Genomic DNA, 24,581 nt, shown 5'->3' with positions numbered 1-24,581 from the left:
TTCTTCCTAAATGCCGTAAAAAACGGCCCGGAAGGTGCGGCGCGTGCACAAGACTGGCGCGCTCCAGTCGAACTCGTAGCAGAAAGTAGCGCGCCGGAACGCTCGAAGCCGTATCTTACGGGCCGTTTCTTACGGCAATTAGAAAAAAATAGACGGAATCACCCTTCTCTCCATAATCTACGACTCCTTATAGGCATAACCCACCTGAAACCCGCATCACCTCAGATTCGTGGGCTGATGACTTTAACTACAAAGTAAGGATAAGAAATCAGGATAGGAATCTTGTGCTTCAGCTGTCTTTAAAACTCGTTTAAAACTGAAGGAGACGTTGAACATGAGCAAAGATGCAAAGAGCTCATTTGCCAATTCAGACTAATCAAGAAGTCAGTTTGTTTACTTGGTGTAGCACGTTCTGCATTTAACCCATTGACGACAGTGCACGTTTTTGCGTGTCTGGAACGTGGGAGTACGTTTTAGGGCATCGTGCAACTGCGGCTCAACGTTGAGCTGCGTTGTCCCAGGGTTACCACTTTTTTCCTGCGTGCAAATTTTTGCGTTTTTACATATTTTGTCTTGTACTTGTTGCTAATCGCGTTGTTATAAGACTTTTTTTACTCTCATTCATTCTGCTTGCATACGGTTAATTGAGTTTTAACGGCCAAAGATGGACGAATCTGAGTTAGACGTTTTGGATAACAGTTTTAAAAGACTACTCGATGAATCTGATGAAGAAATTACAGAAAATGATTCTATCTTTAATGATGCGTTAATGCTGCTTGCGGACAAGGAGTCTGATTCGAGAAGTAATTAGAGATTTTCGGTGTCAGATAGTGAGAGCGAACGGACGAATGGTTAAGCGACGCAGAAACTCATGATGACTGAAAATTTCCTTAACAATTTGGTCCATATTATCAATCATGTAGCTGTAACAAACCAATCGATTTTTACGAGCTGTATTTGGGCAAGGAAATGTTGTCAGTAATTGTTGAAGAAACGAACAAGCAGAGCAAGGAAGCAAAATCCTAAATTTAATGTTTATTAATGTTAATTCCTAATTCAAAAGCTTCTTTGGATTATTTGTAGCGAATGAAAAAGCCAATTTTGCATTGAGTGTTTCTAAAGAATGCACAAAAAGTGTTTTGCAATTAACGCTTGAATTTGTTTCTTGTTTCCAAAAGATAGGAACCTTTTTCCATGCCCATGTTGTGTGTAATGTTACTCGAAGAACAAACCAATTAAGTACAAAAGAATTTTAAAAAATTGGGAAGTCACGGAAGTGTCCTTGCAGACAGCATGTACATATTTTGTGGGAAAAAATCAGGCTTTCATGATAGTCATAATAGGGATTGACGAGTCACTGTAGTATATGTTGGAATTTTCATAAGGACTAATTTTTATTTACAAACCGTGACTCCAAAAGAAGATAAATAGTGTTTGTTGGTCATTGCGTTGGAATTTTTCTGTTGCCGAAGTGGAGGTAAAAGGTTTTACAACATCATGAAATATGGTTATCTTATATAGAAATGGGTTTAGTCTGTTTCTTGGTGTCTATGACTACCAAATTCCGTCTGCGATATTAAGCGTGATTACTCTCATAGTCTTGAACGACACCCCAACTTATCTACTCGCAAAGAAGTTCTAACATCTGCCTTTAATGCCAACGAGTGGGATTGGTGCGCCATCTCAAAATCGGAATTCCTGGAATTATATTCCTTCTTTTTTTTCTAACTGCCTTCTTTGTGTCCAGGGAAAAGTTGAGTTCCCACAACAGTAAAGAACAGTAAAGTCAAAACAATATGAAGCACGGAGCAGTTGTTTAGGCGTTCGCGCTCGAAGGGGTGCGGTGGAAGCGGTTAGGATGGAGAGAGGACAACTGCTAGCGCATTCTTTGCTGCAGTTTGCGATGGTTCCACCTCGATACTTCGATTGCAATCACTATCTCCACCTCGCCGGTTCAAGCACGCTGCTCACGCAACCGGACCGTGCTTCACCTGCTTCGTTTCGTTATTCCTACAATCAGTACAAAAGCGGATTGGGACTTTGAGTTCGTCAAGTCTTAATGGGCCGTTTATCTTGTGAAAAATAATCCAACAAGTAGTGCGTAAAGCACTGCCATTTGCGGAAGGTACTCATCAAGCCTACGGATCTCCTTCACTAGAGGGATCAGTCAGTCGCGAGGCTACGTGGCGCGTCCCCAGGTGGCGGATAGGGGGGAGTGGGCTAATCGCGGACCAAAAGCGGCCTTGCGGCTGCCCTGAGACGCAGTTGGATTCAGGGCATGAACTCCCTGTTTCTGCTGCACCAGAACTGACTCATAATATCCATGTCACCCGCGCGACGCCAAAAGCCTGCATTCGAGTGACTGGGCAGGGTGCAAGGGGGGCGCTTTTGGGTCGCAGCCAACAAATAAGCTCCACCTCTCCACTACGGGAGAAATGTTCTCCCAAAACTCATGGGCGTAGAGGCCTGCAACCTGCCCATGGGTTTTAAATTTATATGCAAAACACATTAGTAGAAAAGAGTCTCCTGATTCCGAAGGAAAGCCTGGTACGGTAGCGCCAAGTAGGTGGTGGCTGCAGGAGTCATGTAGGCTGCCGAAACGGAAAAGGACTAGGATGACTGCATGTACTCACAACGCACGCACGCTTGCATCGGATGCGGCCATTGAAGATCTGATGAAACCCAAGAAGTTTAAGTACGACGTCATCGGACTAACCAAGACGAAACGACGCCACCCACTGAACGCCGTGTATGATACTGGAGAAGAACTGTTCTTAGGAACATGCGGCAGTAGAGGAGTTGGTGGAGTTGAGCCGTCTTCAATACGAATATGGAAAAGAACATCGACTCTTTCAAACAACTTACAACCCGAAGCGGAAGTCTGCGGATGAGAAGATGTGGCCCAACTCCAGCGTTGACAATTTGCGTCGCTTACACTCCACGAAGAAAAAGTCGAAGCTTTCTATAAGGACCTAGCAAAGTTCTACAGAGAAGACCATCTGACCATCAAATAGTCACTGCTGGTGATTTTAACGCCAAGATTAGCCCTAGAAGAACGCCTGAGGAACTTCACATCGGTACCCATAACAGACAATGGAACGAACAGGGGAAGAGGCTGTCCGAGTTTATCATGACGACTAAGACTTTCCATGGGGACTCGCAATTCGCTATTGCCCAAAGTTCTACGCAGGACTGGACCATCTTCTTCCTCCGAGGAAGAATTTCCTTCACACGGGGAGAAGTGGACGAAGTTCAGAGAGCGGAGTCCTAGAGCTATCATTAACCGGGATCTCTTCGCTACGCTAGCCGACTTTTGGGAAGATTCCACGTTGAACAACATCGACGAGAAATACGACAGGCTCGTTAACAACTTCACAACTGGACCTGAAAGTTTCAAAAGCACCAAATGGCGTTGATCCCCAAGAACTTTTGAGCTGATGAGCAGCACGAGCCGCAGGCAACCAAGGATTTGCCTCCGAGCTCGCAAGGATTTGCAGAGAGAAAGAAAGGCCTTAAAGAGAGAACAGCAGAAGTGATCGCTGAAGCTGCAGAGGCATGAAAAGCATTCGGTATGGCCATCGAGACTTCGCCAATCGCAAGACGAAGACGACTGCTCTCCGGGACACGAAGGGAACAACCATTGAATCGAGAAAGGGGATGGAGAAATCATCTACGACTTCTACTCTGATTTCTTCGGTAACCATGCTCACCTGCCTCCCCACCATCTGAGGGAAGACGGACATGTCGTTCCAGAGGTTCTGCTGTCCGAAGTACGACATGCTATCTTGTCGGTAAGAAATAGTACGGCACCCGGTCCCGACAGAATAAGATCAGAACACCTGGAGAACCTTCCGCCAGTACTCATCGACACTCTGGCGAGGCTCTTTGCACGTTACCTGTCGGAATGCAAGGGTCCTAAACCGTGGAGATCGAATAGGATTGAAAAAGTATTGGATGAAGGACAGCCATGCGAGCAAGCAGAGCTTCGAAAAGGATTCAGCACAATTGACCACATTCACGCTGTTTAGAAACTCATCAAAGTATCACGAGAGTACAAAATGCCGCTCTGTCTCACCTTCATCGACTTGAAGAAGGCCTTTGATTCAGTTGAGACGGAAGCGGTCGTAAAAGCCTTGGACAACCAAGGCGTCCCTACTCAGCATATAAAGGTATTTCGAGAGTTGTACAGTAACTTCGCGACCAGAATTTTGCCATTCTATCAGAATATCATCATTGACGTGAAGAATTGGGTCCGACGGGGTGATATAATCTCACCCGTAATATTCACAGCCACCCTCGAGCGCAATACGAAAGCTCAACCGGAGCGAATGCTGGTTGAATTTGATGAAACCTGTAGAAAAAAATCACCAGCTGAACCTGGACATTTATGTTCATGAGGAATGGGTAAGTTTCTGATGCCCTATTCACGGTCAAATAAAGAAGCTTCTAGAAAGTTCCCCTAGGAAGAGATACCCTTATATTGAAGCAGCACAGACCTCTTTGAAAAAAAAGGTGTTCGCATCCCAATGCCACCCTGCGTTCATTAGAAAAGATCCTCATATTGACTTGAACGATGAAAACGTTAACTCTTAGAACTGACAATCAGAGTCCTCGAAGCTCGGATATATTTCAACATACATACAGCCGAGTCAAAACCACCTGGTTTGGTGGTGACGCATATACGTATGCTCGAATTGCCGCGGTGAAGCTGGCGGGTTTCTCGCTTATGCGACAGCTTCAGCTAGTTTTGACCCGATGATAACTCCATCATCGTTCGATATCATCGATTTAATGGTTTAATGACGCTGTCACGAACTGTTCACCGCAAATCGTTGGTAATTGTTGGTGATGTAACTTTGTAATAAGACCATCGGATAGCCTTTTCCAAGTTGCTTTGGGATGCTCACAGACCTAAACTAGAGAAGGCCAGCAGGACTTAGAGGAAAGTAGTAAACGAAAGTTCTGAACGGAAGTGGTAAAGGAAGATTTAGAGAAACTTGGCATTGGTAAGCAGTTCAAGCGAAGTGTATATTTCGCAGAACATGGGACACCGACGGATGGACAGATTCTGTGCGAGCTCTAGCGGAAAATCGAACAGAATACGCTCAAATATGTTCAAGCACGACTCACCTTGGCGATGATGCGGATAAACCGAATTAGGTCATAACATCCGCCCGCCGTTTAAGTCAAAGTCAAATAGAAAAAGTTACTTTGTAACAAAAGTTGCAAAAGTTTTCTAGTGCATGAAAAATAAACTTTTAAATCCCATTGCATATACATGAGGAAAATGGAGTACAGTCCGATCTTAAGATTAGGACTATGCCAAATACCATAGTTACAGTACTCTTGTTGGACTCAAAGTTCTTGAGCGTCGATCTTGAACGCGTGGAAGGTCTCGAACGATAGAAAACCAAGCATACGTTCTAAGAACAGATTTAACTGAGGTAACATGGTATTGTGAAAGACTGAATCAGAAACCCTTTTTTGCTGCTTTAATATAGTTGCCTTCATCGCTGCACTTGTCAGTGATGGTATTCAAGCACATATTAATTAAAAGATAGAAATAGCTACGCTAAGCTGAGGGACTTGTGAAGTTAACTTCATCGACTTAATACAGCCATACAACAAAGAAGGCAAACGTAAGGGGGTGATCAACTTCAGTATCCTTTGTTGTTCAATCTCCTTCTTAAACGGACAAACAGAAAACACGCGCGCATGTATCTAGCTGATGTATATCGATAAATTTTGATGAATGTGGATAGCGGGCTGACAGCATGAGGTGGAGTTTGCAACTGTTCATCAATACCATAACGGAGAACGATATGGCAAGTTAAAATGTTGTTTTGTTAAGACCTAACATATAAAGCGTCCTTCCTAAGTAACTTGATTTATTTGTACTATGTTATTGCTATTATGCTATTAGAGGTTGCTTTGGCCGTCGATTCTCGTCGGAACTGTAAGACCCGAGAGCGTGTTTCGCCGGCGCTGATAGAACTGTGCAGGGATTCTGCTACCTCTAGAAACTTCCGCAGAACCGCACCGGCTCTCAAGACAGCACGTAAGATGATCACAAAATCTAGCTGATTTTGAACAAATCCGAAGCGAAATCAACTTCTGCGAACTGGGGGTAAACATTTATTTCAATTACCCTCTTTTTGTATACACCGGTATGTTAATCAGACGGAAATTATGGTATAGAGTGTCACATTGATTCTATAAACAAACAACCGCTGTGAAAGCAGCAGCCATTTCACGGATGAATAGTCTAATCAGTTACAACGTACTAACCTAATTCGTAAAACATCTGATAACTTATCTCTAGCCTACAACTATACGATACTCTACTGTTAAAGGACAAACTAAATCGGTGCATACATTTACAAAAACAAACAAACATTACTAGTGAGCAATAAAAAAAAGAACGAATGAGTTTAAACTAATTTTCAGACGGGAAATTTTGAAGCGGTTACAATGTGAAAAACAAATTACAAAAACCTACAAAGGCACAATACGAACCTTTCTAAAGAAAATTATTTTGGTATGTCTCTTTTTTTTACTGTACATGGTTCAGCTACTCTCTCACGAATAAATACAATTTAAATTTTTCTTAAATTCCTCACCAATTGGCTCAAAACCCGAGCTTGACGTTTCAACGTAGCATTTGGAGTTAAATTTTGGAACTCTGCAAAAGATGATCGTTACTATCAATACAAAAAATAATTTTTAAGAAATTGCAAAGGAGAATGAAGTTAGCTTGTACACATTCTGAAGCCGTTCAAAAAAATAGTGTATAAACTAAAATTAAGGAGAAGCTGACCAGTTAGGCTTTGCATCAGACCTTCAGTTACTTTAGGCACCATAACTCCAATATCGTCATCATGTGGTTGGAGCACATCTACTATATGTTCCATGTATCTAAATCTCGAGCATAGATAGATAACAGGTCAGAGTAGATTTCCGGACAAGATGGAGATAAAAAAACACCACCTGAATTTCAAATCGGTATCCGAGTCAAGACGCAGGGAGAGCTGTTGCAGCAATGAAAGCAGCACCGGCTGAGAAAGTGTGCATGGATAGCGAAAAAGGTCGTCGGGATCGACATTGTTACAAACAAACTCTAGTGCTGCTTGATCTCCTTGATTTAGGGCCTAGAAATGAGGTTCTCCAACGTGAAAACGTTCAAACGTGAAAACTCAAAGTATAGAAAAGAAGAAAAATTATGGAAGACATAAGCAGATAATATAAGCCACCGTTTCAAATGCCAACGGAACTTGATTGTTCTTGATCATGAGAGCGAGAGCTTGGCGGTCAGCTCCAACCGATAATGGAGGGGCAGGAGTGGCGCTCGCTGCTACAGCAGCCAGAGTAGCCGTTTGTAACGCCCTCATCTGTTGCAGGTACTAAACTGTGAACACATAAATGAAATAACACTAGAAAAGATGAGGAAAGCCCTACGAAATAACATTAGAAATGGATTTAACCTGGTCGAGTCCGTGGCGGAAACTATCATTCAGCTGCTTGAAAAGTTGCGAGCAAATCCGCTCTACAGCAGGTACGACCATAGTTGTCAGTGATTCACGTAACCGTTCAGTAACACGATGTGAAACAGCATCAGCACTTAACTAAATGCAAATTCCTTATAGAACAAGTCGTGCAATGCTAGTGGTAATGAGTAGGGACCGACCTATGAAAGATTATTAAACTCTTTAGGCTGATGATGTATTTATACGTCAAGGACTGGACTTTTTGTCGCGACAATTAAGGGAGTTAAAGGCAACGTGTCACGAAAGCCCTCTTCGACAGAGGATAGGTCGATAACGGGTGAGTACTCCAAAAAACGTTTGAGGTTTTATAACATCATGAAGCATCATGAATCATAAACATCGTGAAACATTTTTATGGACTATAATGATGGACTAAGCCTGTTCATTGATTTCTATTTCTACCAAATTCACTCTTCTCTCTTAAAATCAGCTTATCATAAAACTTATCAATGTTGCGATCTCCACAATGGAAGAAAATAGATGGATTAGGAGTGTCATCAACGACTAGCATGATCTTGTTCAATCCCTCCTACCAGCTGAGAAAAACCCGTGTGTAACAGCTTTATATAATTCCGTCTACTCAACGATACAACGTATTATGGATGATAAATGCAGGAAATACGCAACGTGTCCAAGATTTTGAAAATGAGACAGCTTTTTTGGATTGGACTAGTTTGATTGCGCGTGCAGGTGCGACGGGTTGAAGCAGTATTCTTCCAAATATATCACACGGTGCTAATACTTCAGACAGGTTCAAGCGAAGGAGGTTGCAAATAAAAAGGTGGTGGAAAACGACGGAGTACTGTATTCTATCGTCTAAAATGTTGCAATGTGAAATAATCACACACTACTGTTTTACACGTATTTTTCTAGATTAGCATGGGAATTACTCGTGAAGTCAACCATTACTCTTACCTATTCGTGGAGGTCCTACTTCGTTGATTCCATGATACAACGCCTTTATGTTTCATCACGGATCGTTCATAACAGTTCTGCCACAATGACTACAGAAAGAGTTTTAATAATGCTTAAAATTGATTTTATCGGTCTTCTTAATGATCATATTCACGGAGGTCGCGTATGCGAGTTTAATTGCTACCTTCTCTCCTGCTGGTGGTCCTGCTTGAACCAAACCCAAGCAGGCATTCGAGTGTACTCTTTGATAACGTAAGAGCTATACACCTCAAAAGCTCCGTCTGCCTCCAGGCAGACGGAGATTTTGACAAAATACCATTCACTTCGCCACGCTAAACTACGGGACAGTGTCGAGTAAACTCCAACGAGCAACCCTGTATACCATATCTTTGTGTGCCAGCTTGACCCAATGCCGGCTTTGTGTTACTGTGGGACAGCAGAGGATGTATACTCTGGATAGTAAGTCCGCATGTAATTATGGAAACCGTTAAAGACAACAATAGGGAGGCCTTCTATCACGAAGCCAATGTGCTTATGTCTAAGTTAGCCAGCCAAAAGATGGTCACTGCCGGAATTAATGCAAATGCGAAGATTGGACTCGAACAACAATCCTATTTACTAGGAAAATGGTATTATTCGGTGGAGCACACATCGCTTAACGGACGGCTTAAAGGCAGCATACCACGAATCTGACGTAATGAGGGAATCTGCGGAACAAGCTAGACACGGGGTTGTGGATCGCAGGCCACGGCGTGGTTCCGCTCATCTCTCCTTACGTGAAAATGGCGACGGTACCGCTTCAGTTCCGACAAGGTGATTCGTGGTATGTTGCCTGTAAGTGAACAGTGGCCTCATCCTCGCTTCTGCGTTCGAGAGAAATCATCGACGCCGTCAACCTCGTACGTGGCAGGTGTCAACCTTTTTGACGCTTGATGAGCACCGTAAGCCGAAGATGAAAACTCTCAAACTTCAGCCCGACTACGTCCTGATGAGGAACATTCCTCAGCCAGGTGTTTGAAAATCTAAAACTGTTGGGACGTCGCATTCGACTTTAACCAACGTCCAACTCTTTTCAGTTTCAAGATGCGCTTTCACAAGAGAAGCCAAGGAGTTGCTCCTCAACCGAAAATCGAACCTCGGGTCTGAAAGGTGAAGGAAGCAGAGCGAAATTTTGCCAATGTTTGTCTGTTCATGGTGGAGTACAGACCAGAAATAAACCTTGTGATGCAGACTCCTAAACAAAAGGTATCAAGGATCTCTCGGTTCTAACGCTGAGAAGTTTGCCTTTGTATCTGCGGAGACAAAATCCGCTTATTTGTGTGTCGCTAGCAACACTGAGGATGTGAACCAGGAAAAGCGTTTGGGATGAATGTTGCGCCATCAGCTGCAATAGACAGCGAAAACGAACCTAAGTTAAGAGCGAATGAGTTTGAAAAGGCATGAAAGGAAATGAACCAGCGGAAAGCTTACGCTTTACAAAAGCAGCGCGGCGAGAAGAGGAAAAGATGTTCGCCATCTTCAAAACTGGAAATGAACTGGGTGTCGGTGAAGAAATCTTATCAACTTGTAAGGATCACTTCAACACCTTGCATAACGCGCTACCAGCTTCTAAAATCGAAGAAGATCATAGTCCGACGTATGCGGTTAGCGAGGAATCACCTACCGAGTTGGAGGGTCTGGTCTGTGTCCAGAAATTGAAGAGTGCAAAATCTGGCGAAGACGTTTTAATTTTTTGCAGCGTCTGGGATTAGTGATTTGACAAAAATCACCCGTTCAATACGGATCGACGAAGGAAAACCTGATTCGTGGAAACATACCATCATAATCCTCCTCTACAAGAAGTCATTTGTCACGTATCCTAGGAACTACATCAAGGAAACTCATTCTGCGTGTTATGTACAAGGTGTTATCCTGGACCGCCTTATCAAACATTGCGAAGAAACAACGCACGACTAGCATCTATCGCCCTGGCCGATCTACGAATGATCAGGCGTTCATCAGGAGAGTGATCGAAATATGGCAGCGATATTCAAGGCAATGCATTCAGGTTCTCCGGACTTCTGAGGCGCTTTTGCTCATCAAACCCGTCCAACAGTAACTGGAGTGAAGCAAGGGGGAGTGGCAGGGTCCTCCTTGTTCAACCTCGCATGGATGACATCCTGCAAAAAGCAGTCGATCGGTGTCCTAGTGATATGCCTTAGCATCATAATGGTGCCCCTTAACCGATCTCGAGTACACTGACAACGTTGTTACATTCGCGGAAAAGGCAGTACGTAGCAAGTAAACTTCAATATGTCAACCTCTGCATCGAAGCCAGTTTCATCCTATGATAAGTGCAAGCATAAGGACAACCTGTCGAACTCTTCGATAAGTTCTGTTACCTGGACTGTACGTTAAAGAAAAACGGCGAGAGTGTATGCAGCAGAGATGTCTGTTTCACATTCAACTTCTAGATCAAAGTGTTTGCGGTCAGCTCCTATCGTCTATGAAATCAAACTGCGAGTTTACTGATCCGCTATTCGGCCTATCATGGTACATAGCACTGCCTACGATGGAGAACGTTGTTTGAATGTAAACAAAACTGTTTCGATGATTGCTTGGCTAATTTTGACTTAGGATATGCTACAATGAAGATCTTTACGTGGAGGCTGATGACATATGGAAACCATACACATCTTGGACGGCTGCTTAAAGTTGACAAGTGAAATAGTGTTCCCTTCTCTGGTCACATTATGAGGAGACCAGCAGACTGGCTTGTTCAAATGTTCTGAAGAGTAAATCGAGTTCAAGTTGAGAAAGTTATCTGGATCGACTCTGTGCAGGCTCCTGCTGATGAGCTCAAGGACCACAAACTGCGGGCAGTCGCGTCAGACGATAATATCAGCCATATCGTGTAAGTAAGTCAAGTTAGCGATTTTTCGATTGGAAAACTACTGGAGAAAAAGTAACATTTACCACCATGCCAAGATATTACCATCTTTTCAGAGATCCAGCAAAACGCACCAAAATGATCACGAAATAAATCAAGAATCAAATTTCAAAACAAAGACTGTGCCGGTAATGATAGTCAATATCCAGCAACTCAAGAATGGATGATCAGAATTGCCACATGTGAAGGAGAAATACATACATTCGTTGATTGAAGGAACTGCTATTTGGGTAAGAAAGGAAAGGTAAGATGTTTTTGGCAGGGGTTAGCAATTATTACCAGTATTTTTAAAATTGTACAATTCGACCTTAGAAATGATGTATGCCTATTGCAATAGCATAGATCTTGCACCACCATCACTTATACTCAGTATGCTTAGAATACGCCACCAAAAAAGTCGAAAATACCCCTTACATACAACATGAAGATAATTACACAAATATGCGCTGTTCCACAACGAATGAGTTAAGAAGAACGTTCAAGTTACGTCTAAATTAACAGTGTCACTTCAAAGGAAAACTGAAATGTAAGTTTGACTGAGGACAGGAGATAATAGACCAAAGAAATCTAATCTCAGTTGTGAAACTAGGTTACGAAAGAAATCATTGTGACGAACCTTATGATTTGCTTGTATAGAGTTCTCGACAGCAACAGAGTTTTCGTTGAGAGCATTTCGTACAACATTTATAGTCTCGCGATGATTTGTCTCAATTAAATCAGACACATTAGCGAGTAATCGATCTTCGCGCAAGGAGAACTCTTCCTCTGGAAAAAAATAATTCAAAAAGTGTTGAGAAGATTTTAACACCAACTTCTAACAATAACAAGCAAATAGAAAAGAAATACAAGAAGTGAAGATGTAAACACATAATGAAAATATTACTGAAACACTGAAGTTGAGAGAGAATGTGTTCATTCGTTGCAGCGGGACGTCTCTCGTTATCAGCACGCTCAACGCGTACAGACAACTGCTCAATCTAAAACAAATGTCGTAAATTAGAAGTGAATTGAGGATAATTATTTTGAAAGTTATTTAAAAATAAAAGGACAAAGGATAAAGTCACTGGCGTATCAATCCGCTTGGGATGCGTTGAGGTTTTGGAACGCGTGTTGACTCACAAAATGACTTGCGTGGCCAGCCGATAATCAAATCATTGTTTTGTACTCCCAGACAAGTCTGATACCAATTCATCGACCCCGGAGGGATGAAAGGTCTGGTTTGCACTAGGGCGGTTTCGAACCATCGACCATCTTATTTAAAAATGCATAATGGAAATGAAGGGTGGATGTAACACTTATAAAGGTAGGATGGAAAGTTTCTACAGGCTAAAGGAAATCTAATCCGTGCCACCTCAGATTCGTGGGATGATGCCTTTAATCAACTGCGCCAGGCTTTGGGTCATCCAGTCACGAAAAGTGCTTTCGCTCTGCATTGAATAAACATTTTGAAAAGCCATCAGAAATTTGCCGCGGCAGGATCGCCGACTTTCCTACGCCGTTTTTCTGGAGAATTGTTTTAGTTGTGTTATGCGAATATGATCACGCTCACTTACATAATCTACACCATTAGCCCTAATCCATCCATGGAGAGCACCCACAATTTCAGTATGCTAGCTTTAAAAAAAATTAACCTCGAGATGTAGACAACGGAAATTGAGAATTGTTTCAAAACTACGTAAATTAAGATCAAGATTCTTGCATCATTGTGCCTGCGAATGGATAGTATAGAGAAAGAAACTTGACTCTTGTGCAGATAAAGCAAAATAAACAAGTATCTGTGCTATATAGTGCTGCTATAATTCGGCACAAGATCTGGCTGTAAGATTTCTAGTACAAACTAAATCCCTATTAATGGGAAACAAAGTGAAGGAGGTATAAGCATTCCACAGTTGTAAGCAGCTACACGTTATCTCAGTAAAACTAAACAGGTTACTAACATATCAGAAAATGAAAGATACAAAAAGCAGACCTTCTCACTCATCTCCTTTAGTTGTTCCATTATTTTCTCATAATTAAACGATGGTGAAGAGTTTGCAGGTGCAGATGGCGCCACTGTTAGTAGATCACTTGAACCTTCGTTCTTTCTAGAGAAAGGTAAAAATAATAAAATAATTTCATGGTAACTCCTGGTTCTATTGGCAGCAATATTTTGAGCCTATCTAGGACTTCAATCAAATATTACAATGGATCTTACAACATCGAAAAAAAGAGAGGAGAGAAAGCAAACGAAAAGGATCCAAAAATGAGAAAAATCTCGTGTTTTCGGAAAAAAAGATCCAGGAAATGAAATTTGCGGAACATGTGAAACACGACTTGGCTTTGCAGAAAAAAATGGAGATTTAGATCTTGGTCATCGAAGCGGTCAAATACAGGGCTAACCTCTCAGCGCCATCCTTATCGACTTCAGTTTTGATTGCAGCCATAACATCTGCACTTGGTTTCAACTGCTCAACGAGTTCCAGGTGAACATCAAGCTGAAGCAGGCTGCGGTGACCGATCGCAATGTAGTGAGCCAGCACTTCGTTGCGATTTCGTTCATTGTCGAACTCGTCATCCAAGGAATAGTCTGTGGGAAAAATCTATTTTCTCTTTGTCAACAAAAATCAAAAAAAAAAAAGAAAGTAACTCGTAACTGGAAGGTTGCATTAATCTCGTAAACAGAATTTGAAGTGTCATTTTTTTTCTGGTATGCAGCTACTAGCCAACAGCAGATCCAAAATGACAAAATTTTGTGAAAATGTTTTGGCGTGGTTAATACTTGATGGAAAAAGCACAATTTCATGGAACCATACCAACACTTGAGTCATGTTTTTCCTCCGTATCGACTTCATATGGAACGATAGCTACGATTGGATGGGAAAAAGTTACTTGGGTGACTCCAGCAAAACGTGGGTGCTCGGCGTATTCCAACTCCACGCAAAACACATTCTGCAAAGAAAGTGGTAAACTTACCATAGAAAATCAATTAAAATCGGTTAAAACGAATGTTTCCGCCATAATGTGCGCCTACGTTCAGTGGAACACAGACCAATCCGAAGAAAAACAATTCAAACTGAATGATGGTCAAACTAATTGTGAACACACCGATCCATCCACATCGAGGATATGGGCGTAGCGAGCCTGGGGATCCACATGAACGGTGAATGTGGCAATTTCAACAGATGATTCAAATCGAACACGACCTAAGCAGCGCCAATCCTCACATTCGAACAATGCCAATCGCCTACCACCCTCAGCGACAACGAGACAGTGGCGCCAGAACTGCTCCCTAAACGCTTATAATTGTACAATGAACACACTAATTCTAAAAAACGATCATTTGATGTTTAGAAAAGAAGACGTGATAGAACAGCTAGAAAGGAATAAAATTGAGGAAATTTTTAAACTTTGTAGAAAGGGATACGAACAAAAACTTACAGCAGTAGCGACTGTAACGTAAACAGTAGCTAATATAAGCTCAAGTAGCTCAAAGTCCACTCACTGGTTTTTGGTATGGCGAGCCCCATCCAAGAAAAATAGCTCCACAATTGGTCTATTCATCTGAGGATTCCACGTGTGCGCAAACTTCAATTCGCTTTCGTTCGAGTTCATCACGTAGAACGAAACAACGCCATCAGCTCGAGCAATCGCCACTGCAGTTGAATCAGGAGAGATACAAACAGCAGTTACCTCCTAAACATTGTTAAGTAAGATGAAATACACTACTCACAAATCGCAAGATGTCAATCTATCCCAAATTGTCTCAGGATATCCCCTCAAATATATTCCACAGGCCGTCCTACAACACCTCAAGAAATTTGGGACAATATCCAGTTATCGTCAGCAAAAATTACAGATGTGACAATCTCCAGATCAGCAATATTCTGCCAAGAGTCCAGAAATATTTTTGATATTGAACTCTTTTTAAAGCATTAAGACCATCGAATTCAACAAAGAGATTATACACAATCAGCACATAGTAATATTAGGTTGAGTCAAAAATAACTTCCGCCTTGGTACAAAGTAATTGTTATTATTGTTCACACACAAATAACTTAAGGGATTTTTGTTATCGCCACGCAGGCGGAACTTCGGTCATTCTTAAGACTGCAGTCTACCCTTGTGCACGTTACGTTTACTTTTCTTCTGCTCACCTTAAAAATGGAGAATCAAAAAATACACTTACGCCATATGATGTTTTGGGAATTTAAAAAAGCTATACTTATGAGACTACTGCTCAAGAAAACTTTCAAGAAAATGGCGACATTTTGAAGCCAATATTGGAGTAAAACCCATGTCAAACAAGGAGAGAGTTAGCAGAAGTATACCCACAATCGCAATAGATTATCATCATAATAATTAAAAGAAAAACAAAGCGGAAGTTATTTATGACAAAACGTAACACAGCTACTTCCAAACAACTCTCGAGACCAGGAAAAGTGGCGATTTTTTCTCCGACAGCGGAAAGTAATAGAAAAAAAACAAAGAGAAGGACAAACCTCTTCCATTTCGACAGAAAGGACAGCTTCCTCGACGGCTACTGCCTCTTCAAATGTCATTCTTGAACCACGTTCTTTTAGAATGCTCAGATTCACGACATAAACCTTGTTTTTCTGAAGTCATTGTGGTGTCAAAATAAGCGAGAAACAGCACGTTTTTTTCACAAGTAGTAAAACTTATTGCACCGTGGAAAAATTTAAAATTACAACACATTAACGAGAGCAGAGTAACCTCTAGTTGGTCTTATCGTCTTTGTAGCTAAAGCCCTTCTAATAACTTAGTTTGCAGGAAATGAATTTCTCTTCCATTTCTTCGCGAAAGTGTTCGCGATCGGCTTTTTTTTGTTACTGTAAGCGCAGATGGATCACCGCAGAAGAGTGATAATATGTTCAAATGCGCGAAAGATAGGGCAGAAATTCATTTCCTAGGAACTGAAAGGGAGATGTTCGGGCATCAGAAGAGACTACTAAACTAGCAAAAACCCTTAAAATTTCAAATTATCATATGAGGAAAGAAAGAAAGACTAGAAAAAGATATGAAAAGAGCTACAACGAGTTTGTTACACAATTTGGTGGGAGGGTAGTGGACCCCTTCGCTGAAGCATATTCTCAATCCCTACGTCGAGTGTAGCTCGAATAATTATTTAGCAAATTGGCACTTATAAAGAAAAAATTGGAATGATCACCTTAAATACAGCGACCATATTAACTACGTCTAAAGGATCCGAGGGATTTTCAGCTACATACGGACACCAAACAACACGAGGCGTACTATCCGAGGTCCCACCAGGCCAGTTCATAATATTCATGTAGGTCTCACTAGAAATGGAACATAAAAAAAGCATACAAAAGATAAGAAATGCACGTACACATCTTGGCAATCAGCTGCAACTGAATAGACATGAAGATTCGACTCGCCATCCACAACAGCTAGTAGTGGGAGATGAGTAGCAAAGCGAAGATCCACTGGAGCTTTCGAAAAGCCCTGGAATAATTGCTAAAGTGATATAACACGCAATCTCGAATGCCGAAAATAATAAATTAATTACAAAAAGTGGTAGAAACCGCACCTTGATAAGTCGGCGGTTTCGTGACACTCTGTTTATTATGCGAATCACATCACCCGTGTTTTCGTTGAAGAAGCGGAAGGCTATAAGATCACCTTGAACAGCCAGGAAACGTCCTCTTAAGGTACGCACCTGAAACTTGCAATGGAATTAAATGATAATGAGAAAAAAGCAAAAAAGCAAATAAAACAATGATGAGAAGGTATAACAGGTGAAGACATAACGAACATCTCCTTTGTAGTCGCTGATGGTGGTGGTGTGGATACGTGCACTATCGCGCTCCCTGGTTTGCGATTCCAAAGCAAGGGAGAGACTCACATTGTTGCCATTTGCGAACTTGATCACTCCATCACTTCCATCGAGTATGCTGATTAAGAACTTTGCTCTCTGGATGAATTGTAAGTAAGGAAAAATAGTAACAAGGTAGATAAGAGCCACAAAAATTGGCGTTGAGAAGGTGGTTAAAAATACTACTGATGTTATAGAGACGTTTAATAACATTGGTATTTCGAAGTGCTGCGAAAAAAATTCTTATTAATAATGATTTTGTAGGAGCGGTATGTGAATCACTTTTCGTTCCTTATTATTCACTGTGAGTGTAAATGTTGCAGTGAAATAAAACACTACAAGGAGTAATTGCTCATAAGACAATGGTAGAAGAAAAAGACTTAGGTACCGCCTTGTTAAGTTTATCATCAAACAAAAACATGCAGAAAAACTGTTTCTAAAAGGAAATTCAAATCAAGTTCTTACTATTTCTCGACGATCGATGAGGGAGAGAGGTGATCAGCTGGCACATATGGGTCTCCCATACCCATACGTTGCTTTTGATTCCTAAAACGCATTGTATATTAACTTTAGATACGGCAACCCTACAGCAGATGCAAGAACAAACGTGGCGAAGTTCTGCAGTCACCGTTTCACGAAGTACTTTTTAAAGCGAACAACGAATGAAAATTGTTTTCCGAAAACACTTAATGGGGCATTGTACGGGAATCGGCGAATCAAAAGTCTTCGGATGACATTTTTTCGCTTCAACTAACAATTTACCGTTTATTTTCAAAAATAGTCCATCCCACTTCATTCGCGATTTTTTTTTTCAGGAGAAGGCTTGCATCCACCAATTTCACCTTCGGATTTAGCATTGCACACTACATTCTATTGGATGGAGACGCCAAAGTTTTGGTCACGCATGCAACAAACTAAAGAGTACTGATGGAGGACTTAGTGATAAATTGGGAAGGGGTGAGAGGGTCCGCGGTAAACGCTCTATTCTCGAAAGCACAAAAAAATCAAATTCGGGAAGAAGCAGTCAGAAGCAGCGAAACGCATTCAGTAAAAAGAGGTGGAACCTCTTCCTACACGAATTCTTCTCGTTTTTGGGAGGGACAATGGACATGAAAGATAATCAAACCGACAAATTCTGCATGCAAAGTCACGTTATACACCAACATTGACAAAAAAAAACAGCAATGGAGAAGTATACAGGAAGACGAAAATGTTCTTCATGATCATTCGAAAGAAAAGCAGAAGAACAAATTATGCATGCAAAAACAGCAAATAAAAACCGCATGCGCATTTAAGAGAATGACATGGCGAGTAAGGAGAAGTGAGTCCAGCTCACTCGTCATAATGTATCTCATGACGTCAAGAGGAAAGAATGGTACTTTCCTCGCTGTTGATTCCTATCACTGTTAAGATCACACGAACGGACACAAGAAAATAAAGGAAAGAAAACGGTGTCCGCCCACCCACGTTACCATCCCGTCCCTGATCGCGTAGAAAATCGCGAGCAGAGAGCGAACGAGAGCAGAACGAGTCTTTGGAAGCATTCCAGCGAGTATCGTACCTCGGATCCAGTTGAGACCCAACACGCGTCCGCCCTTTATTGATCGGGTCCCGGATTCGTCACACAGCGTCACGGGCAGCATTCGCAATATGGATTGTGTTGTGGTGTCGTCTCCTATGAACACGTATTCTCTTTCTGAAGTCCCTATCCAGTCTCTTGCGGTGGACAGCACTCCTCCTTCCATGGAGGCAAATTCTGACGAGACTTATGTTCTCACAGATCTGTCATGCAATACTGCCAATCATCAGGAGCAGACCGTTTCCAATGTATTGTGCTTTTCTTAAGTATTTTTGCATAACTAACTGTAGTTGTAATGCCTTCTTCCCTAGATAGATTGTCAGCTTAGACTCAAGGTGTGAAGTTTGCGTCTTAGATTCGTGGCATTAGGTAGGAGAATTTATTCGTCTGATGCAATGTTATCGTAGTCAGACGAAATTCTTCGGATGTAGTGCAGTTTATGCATAAACAAGTACCTCATACTTGGGTAGTTGCGAGAGAAGTGTACCTTAAATGTGTGTATTTGTGGGAAAAGTACCTCAAACTTGGGCTGACATTTGCCTCGTTTATACTTTGGTGTTCGTTTCGTGCTTTTGTAAGCAAGTAACTTTGAGGGCATCAAACTTGGGTAATTAAACCTATCCGGTCGACGAGAACCGGATTTATAGGTTGCAGTTCATCCTTTCCTAGTGTGGATATGTTTAGGATTGGTCCCTTCAACATGATTTATTCGCAGACCTCGACTATGAGAGACCCTCAACATCCAGTGACAAGAAGTAAGCTACAGGGAATGTTCCTTTGTGAAAATTCATGTGATGCCCTTTAGTGTGGATTCTAGCAGAAATGGAGAAACCCAGGAAGAAGACGACCCTACCTTCAAATACTACTATATGTTGGAAGATTCACATGCAGATGTACTGAAAAAGGTCAGCTTTTCTTTCACCTATTCGTTCGCGAGTATTTAATGCATCACCGTTGCAGTTAGAAGATGAGTTATTGCGGGAGGAAGCCGAAGAGAAGGCGAGGACAGACGAAATAGAAGCGAAGATGAAGGTGAGTTATTATCTAATTACCTGCTAGTCTATAGATGAAGTTGTTCGATGTTCGCTAAACTGTACGATGAGCGACGCAGTAAAGGGAGTTTTGTTAGGGCTTAGTGAATGCCACGTTAGGTAACTTGACCATCATTGTAAAGCCGTGTTTTTGCACGTGAGCATTTCCCCAGTTTTCTTTTTTTTCATTTAGGGGGTGGGTAAAGTGGTAAAGTGCAGCCTTTACTATTCCATCAAACTGTAATAGTGCTCATTTCGCAAATCCAGCACAATAGAGTTTTAACATACAGTGTGTAGTTTGAAACGTGACTACCCCTCAGCGTGATTTGTGGTACACCATAGAAGCTACCTACTCTCCCAAAGATGTCTATGTACTTTCAATATTTGTAAAAGTGATAACATCATTCGGTCAGAGCAACGTCCCGTCCGTGGAATTTTCGATGTACTGTTCTTTGTATTAGTAAGTGTGGTTGATGACATAGTTCGTAAGTGTCACAATCCAACAGCAAACGTTTTCCTGAACTATGGTTTTAAAGTTTGGGTCTATGCAGCAGTTTTCTGATTCAGTTTTTTCTAGGAACTGGAGAAGGGCGCAGAGGAGTTCGTTCTCATTCATGAATTAGAGGAACAAATGGATAAGCATGCGAAGAGGTTGAAAGAAATGAAAGCCGAGAAAGAGCGTATTATACAAGTCCGAAAAGAGCTGGCCAAAGCTAATAGAGTGAGTTTTTCTTTTTCTCAGCTAGCTTATTTGTGTTCTAGTTGACCGTTCAAGTTAAAAAAAAGAACAAACAAAAGAATTGATGTTTCATTTTTGGGGTCTGTCAAGTGCAGAACAGTATTCCACAACTATGTGCTCAAATGCTTTAAATTTTGTGTTACAAAAGATGTTATCTTTTCTTCACTTTCGAACTTTATAGTTTACTGATTGTTCAGCGCAAAAATACTTGGTTTTTTCTATGCAGAAGACGTAGGAAAGAGGAACAATTGTGATCACGATTGTTTTGTTAAATACCATCTTTGAAGGCAGCACAAAATCATGAAATTGATGATGTTGGGATCTCTCATGAACAATGGTGACAATAGAGTTCGGATAATAGATTACGAGTATAAACGTGTTAACGCTGAATTCCCGCAATCGTCCTGAAGAAAAGCGTTGGGAAACCTTATAACCTTACCCTATAACGCGCCATCTTGCGCGTTCGCGAACCTTTTCCAGCGCCGTTTTTCTTAGCGATTAGAGAGAATTGAATTGAAAGAGTGAAGACGCTTACACTCGTAATCCATACCTTGAACTCCATATCATCCCTGAGATCACACTGTTGGGCTTTCTAGCTTTTCTTATAGCCCATAAACTTAGTAACCCATTGTTGATGTAAAACGATCGTTGACAGTTGGTTTTATGCTCTTCAAGAAATGTGTAGTCTGCGGCGAACACACCTCTGCTGTTTGTCCAAGGGTATTCCCCACGAGGAAACACTGCACTTATCAACAAAAACTATGGACAGATGTTTGTAGGTTGGATATACTGCTGTCCAATGAAGAACTGCCTGCAGATTTACATATCCAATCACATCACACCTGGATGTGTTTGTTTGGAGTTTTTCTCGGGGTTTCTCTTACCTTTTTTGGAAAATCACTCCATGAAAGATTGAACGAACCACGCAATCCCGCGACTTTCCCGATGCATTAGTAGCGTATGCGTAGGAGGTGTTAGTTCACTTTAGCTGCATTTGTGCTCCTCGATTAGATAATTAGGTTATTTTGCGGCTTCCATTTTTTGTTTACACTGCTAAGTTTACAGTCTTCTTTTTAATGCTTAATAAATTGCATACTTTTTCTTCTATTGGTTTTTTCGATTGTGCCTTTTGAATTCTCACAGTGATTGTTCAGGAGCGTGAGATCTTCTGCTGTTTCGTTTGCAGTAAGGTTTTTTTCGACGAAGAAGAAATGCGTGAGCACGTAACCGAGAAGCATCTGGCATTTAAAAAGGTAGTTTTTGCAAAACGTTTCAAGTTTTGAGCGTGCACACGAATGAAACTGATGAGTAAATGACTGTATTTCCGACTGTAATGTAGTAACGTCCATTTAGGAATACAAACTGAAGTGTTCGAAGTGTTACCGAAGGTTCAGTAAAAGACAGCACCTTTTCCGGCACGAGCGGACTCATCAAAATATATCCTTGACCTGCAGAGTTTGTTGCCGCGACTTTAGGTAGGTGTGCTTGTGTATTCTAGTGAAAACACACCAAAGAGGTAGCTGTGTAGTCTGTATGAGTAGGAGAAAAATTTGTCGAGGAAACATTTTGTTGAATATATTTTTGCTTCGAGAGCACAAAAATCTTATCTATCTATCTTTGCAGGGAGGAAGTCTCCCTCAAAATTCACATGAGCAAAGTGCACAGTCTATCCATGGAGGGAGTCAAAATAGGCAAAGATCACTTGTGCAACTGTGGCCAGAAATTCGGCATTATTGAGGAGCTTAAGGTTGGTTCAATGTTCAAATCTTCTTTAATGTTGTGCCTTTTGGTAGAGGTGAAGTTGCAATTGTTCCAAGAACTTGAGTTATTTTAGCGCCATCGCTACTATTGTCAATCTCGAGGAAGTATAGCAGAAAAACGACGGAAGGCTCGCGAAGAACTCGATGCTATGTCCTCAGTGACCTTTGAAAGCACTTCGTCGCAATCGGTTACTATGTCCTCGGAGTCGTCGTCTACGGTCACTATTGGAAGTAGCTCCGGAAGGCCGGTGAAGGGTCAGTAATTTTTTATGCCGTATTCCGTCGTTTTGCTTTGTTTTTAGGTCAAAGCTACTCTTTTAGACAAGTCATGCCCCATTTGCTTTCTTGTGTTCGCCTCTATGCAATCTCGGAGACGTCATATCGAGAGAAAGCATCCAGCTATGCTTGGGAGCGAAGAGGTCGAACAAGTCTCGTACATAAAGGTACAATCGGTAAGCAGTTGTCTATTTGTAAAGCGAAAGGATTTTCTTGAAGTGGTCCAACACCATTTGTTAAGTGATTTATTTTTAGCCAGCGTTTCCATATGCATGTGAATTGTGCTCAAAAGCATTCGCATCTCATGCTTCTTTGAGTACACATAGAAAGAGAGTGCATGAGAACAAAAAAGATCATGAATGTACTATCTGTAGCAAGAGGTAGCATTGCTATTTTTGCAGTTTGTGTTCAGGTCCGTAATGTGTGGTATTTTCAGGTATCCTCTTGCGAGTGAGCTCAAGAAACACATCAAACGTGTTCATGAGAACAGTTTGGTTAGCTGAGAGGGACCGACAGTCTTATGTTAATAATGTGATAAATTGCGTGTACAAATTGTGTTTTGTAGTTACAGATTATCACTTGTTGCTTCGGGTATTGATCAATGATAATTTTGATAAATTATATTTAGATTTGTCACCTGTTTCTTTCTATCTATTGCAGCAAAAGTATTGTATGATGATAATCCCGCTAAATGACGATATTCATCACCGGGATTGATCTGAATGCAAATAGAATCACTCTCTAAGCACTCATATTCTTATTAGAGTGGAGCAAGTATAGGTAGTGATTAGAATCATGTCATCTTTATGAACCAATTAAAATTCCATAGAGCAGTGTATAGTAGCTCAGAGAACCATTTGTTTTGAAAAGTTAAGGAGGTGAAAATGAAGGCGACATCCTCGTAATGTTGCTATGCTCGTATACAATGGTATGTGGATGTTTTGTTAAAGCTGGACCACTCATAACGCGTCCGGTCTTTCGTGCAGTATTTTTATGATGAACATGCATGGCCGAGGGTTATACCATAGTGTTATTTTGTGTTGTTATCTAACCTGTAGATCTGTACTTCGTACACTGATAGAACTGAACTGATGTGCAGTTTATGTGTGTTGGTTATGACAGTCTGTTCTGACGAGATTTTTTTGTAAGGATTGTTACAGGTTTTGCTCATTAAGTTTGTTTCGGTTGCTGATAGCAGATTGGCTTAGCTTAGAAATCGCATAGTTTTGTTAATACAGCAAGTGCGATGTACATGTGCTGCGTTGCAAGCGTGGGAAGCAGTACAACAGCAACAGAATACAGATGTTATAGTGTTAATCGGCCCTCAAATAACCATCCTACCGGATTTTGAAGGCCTCGAGAACGAATGAGTATGAAAAGGTGTGGGAGTACAAGGGTCCTCGGAAAGCCTATATTTTACCAAAACAGAATAGGAGCAAAATGAAAAGCTGTTCTCCAGTACTCAACACTGCAAATGGAGTGGGTTTCGGTGGACCAAACCTGCCAATTTGGAGGAGTCACTTCTAAACTTTGCTGAACCGGCAAGGGCCGTCAACTTCTGAACTCGAGCCTGTTCATAGACCGAAATATGGGGTTACGAGGAAATATCGACCGAGGCGGAGGTTCTGGTCTGTATCGAAAGGATTAAAATTGGAAATCCTGGTGGATGCAACGGAAATAGCGCAGAAATGCTGGAATATCATCCTCCGTCTGGGATTCGTGAGATGACAAAGATCATCCGTTCAATGTGCATAGACGAAATGATACGTGACTCGTGGAGACGCGCTATCATAGTTCCTCTCCACAAGAAGTTATCCGTCACGGACCCTAGGAATTATCGAGGAATCTCGTTGCCGCGTGTATTGTACAAGGTTTTAGAGCGGATCACCTTGGATTGACTTATTAAGCATCGAAAGAAACAACGCGCTGCGAGTAAGCTGGCTTTCGCCCTGGCCGATGTACGATTGACTAGGTG

General features: G+C 41.5%; 3 protein-coding genes across 6 annotated transcripts; 2 read left to right on the top strand and 1 right to left on the bottom strand.

Moving 5' to 3' along the window:
* Positions 1-2,615: 2,615 nt before the first annotated feature.
* On the top strand, positions 2,616-2,891 carry RB195_006914 (uncharacterized protein; the record flags this gene model as incomplete). Its single annotated transcript, XM_064180263.1, has 1 exon — positions 2,616-2,891. The coding sequence occupies one exon, from the start codon at positions 2,616-2,618 to the stop codon at positions 2,889-2,891; it is 276 nt and encodes a 91-aa protein (XP_064037149.1).
* Positions 2,892-2,983: 92 nt separating this feature from the next.
* RB195_006913 (uncharacterized protein) lies at positions 2,984-17,751 on the bottom strand (the record flags this gene model as incomplete). 3 transcript variants are annotated; one of them, XM_064180262.1, is made up of 19 exons in its annotated part: positions 2,984-3,511; positions 6,621-6,682; positions 6,818-6,915; positions 6,988-7,148; positions 7,251-7,400; positions 7,482-7,622; positions 12,005-12,153; positions 12,272-12,365; positions 13,358-13,472; positions 13,768-13,954; positions 14,181-14,316; positions 14,473-14,656; positions 14,870-15,060; positions 15,867-15,980; positions 16,553-16,685; positions 16,736-16,851; positions 16,937-17,065; positions 17,162-17,300; positions 17,687-17,751. In XM_064180262.1, 19 exons carry the CDS (start codon positions 17,749-17,751, stop codon positions 2,984-2,986), a joined length of 2,892 nt encoding a protein of 963 aa, XP_064037146.1. The 3 variants fall into 3 exon arrangements, with proteins under 3 accessions (XP_064037146.1, XP_064037148.1, XP_064037147.1); XM_064180260.1 differs by lacking the exon at positions 2,984-3,511 and having other exon boundaries at positions 6,597-6,682; XM_064180261.1 differs by lacking the exons at positions 6,621-6,682; positions 6,818-6,915; positions 6,988-7,148; ... (13 more) ...; positions 17,162-17,300; positions 17,687-17,751 and having other exon boundaries at positions 2,984-3,340.
* Positions 17,752-18,871: 1,120 nt separating this feature from the next.
* RB195_006912 (uncharacterized protein) lies at positions 18,872-24,504 on the top strand (the record flags this gene model as incomplete). Of its 2 annotated transcripts, XM_064180259.1 has the most annotated exons (13): positions 18,872-19,048; positions 19,485-19,555; positions 19,606-19,705; positions 19,761-19,832; positions 20,409-20,552; positions 21,725-21,823; positions 21,924-22,045; positions 22,194-22,317; positions 22,405-22,585; positions 22,652-22,782; positions 22,862-22,986; positions 23,043-23,100; positions 24,187-24,504. In XM_064180259.1, 13 exons carry the CDS (start codon positions 18,872-18,874, stop codon positions 24,502-24,504), a joined length of 1,722 nt encoding a protein of 573 aa, XP_064037145.1. The 2 variants fall into 2 exon arrangements, with proteins under 2 accessions (XP_064037145.1, XP_013308286.2); XM_013452832.2 differs by lacking the exon at positions 24,187-24,504 and having other exon boundaries at positions 23,043-23,109.
* Between the last annotated feature and the right edge of the window lie 77 nt (positions 24,505-24,581).

This window comes from Necator americanus, chromosome I (assembly GCF_031761385.1).
Source record: "Necator americanus strain Aroian chromosome I, whole genome shotgun sequence".
In the NCBI taxonomy this organism is placed as follows: domain Eukaryota; kingdom Metazoa; phylum Nematoda; class Chromadorea; order Rhabditida; family Ancylostomatidae; genus Necator; species Necator americanus.
The sequence above is the reverse complement of the archived record's forward strand: the minus strand, read 5'-3'. Positions and strand labels throughout refer to the sequence as shown.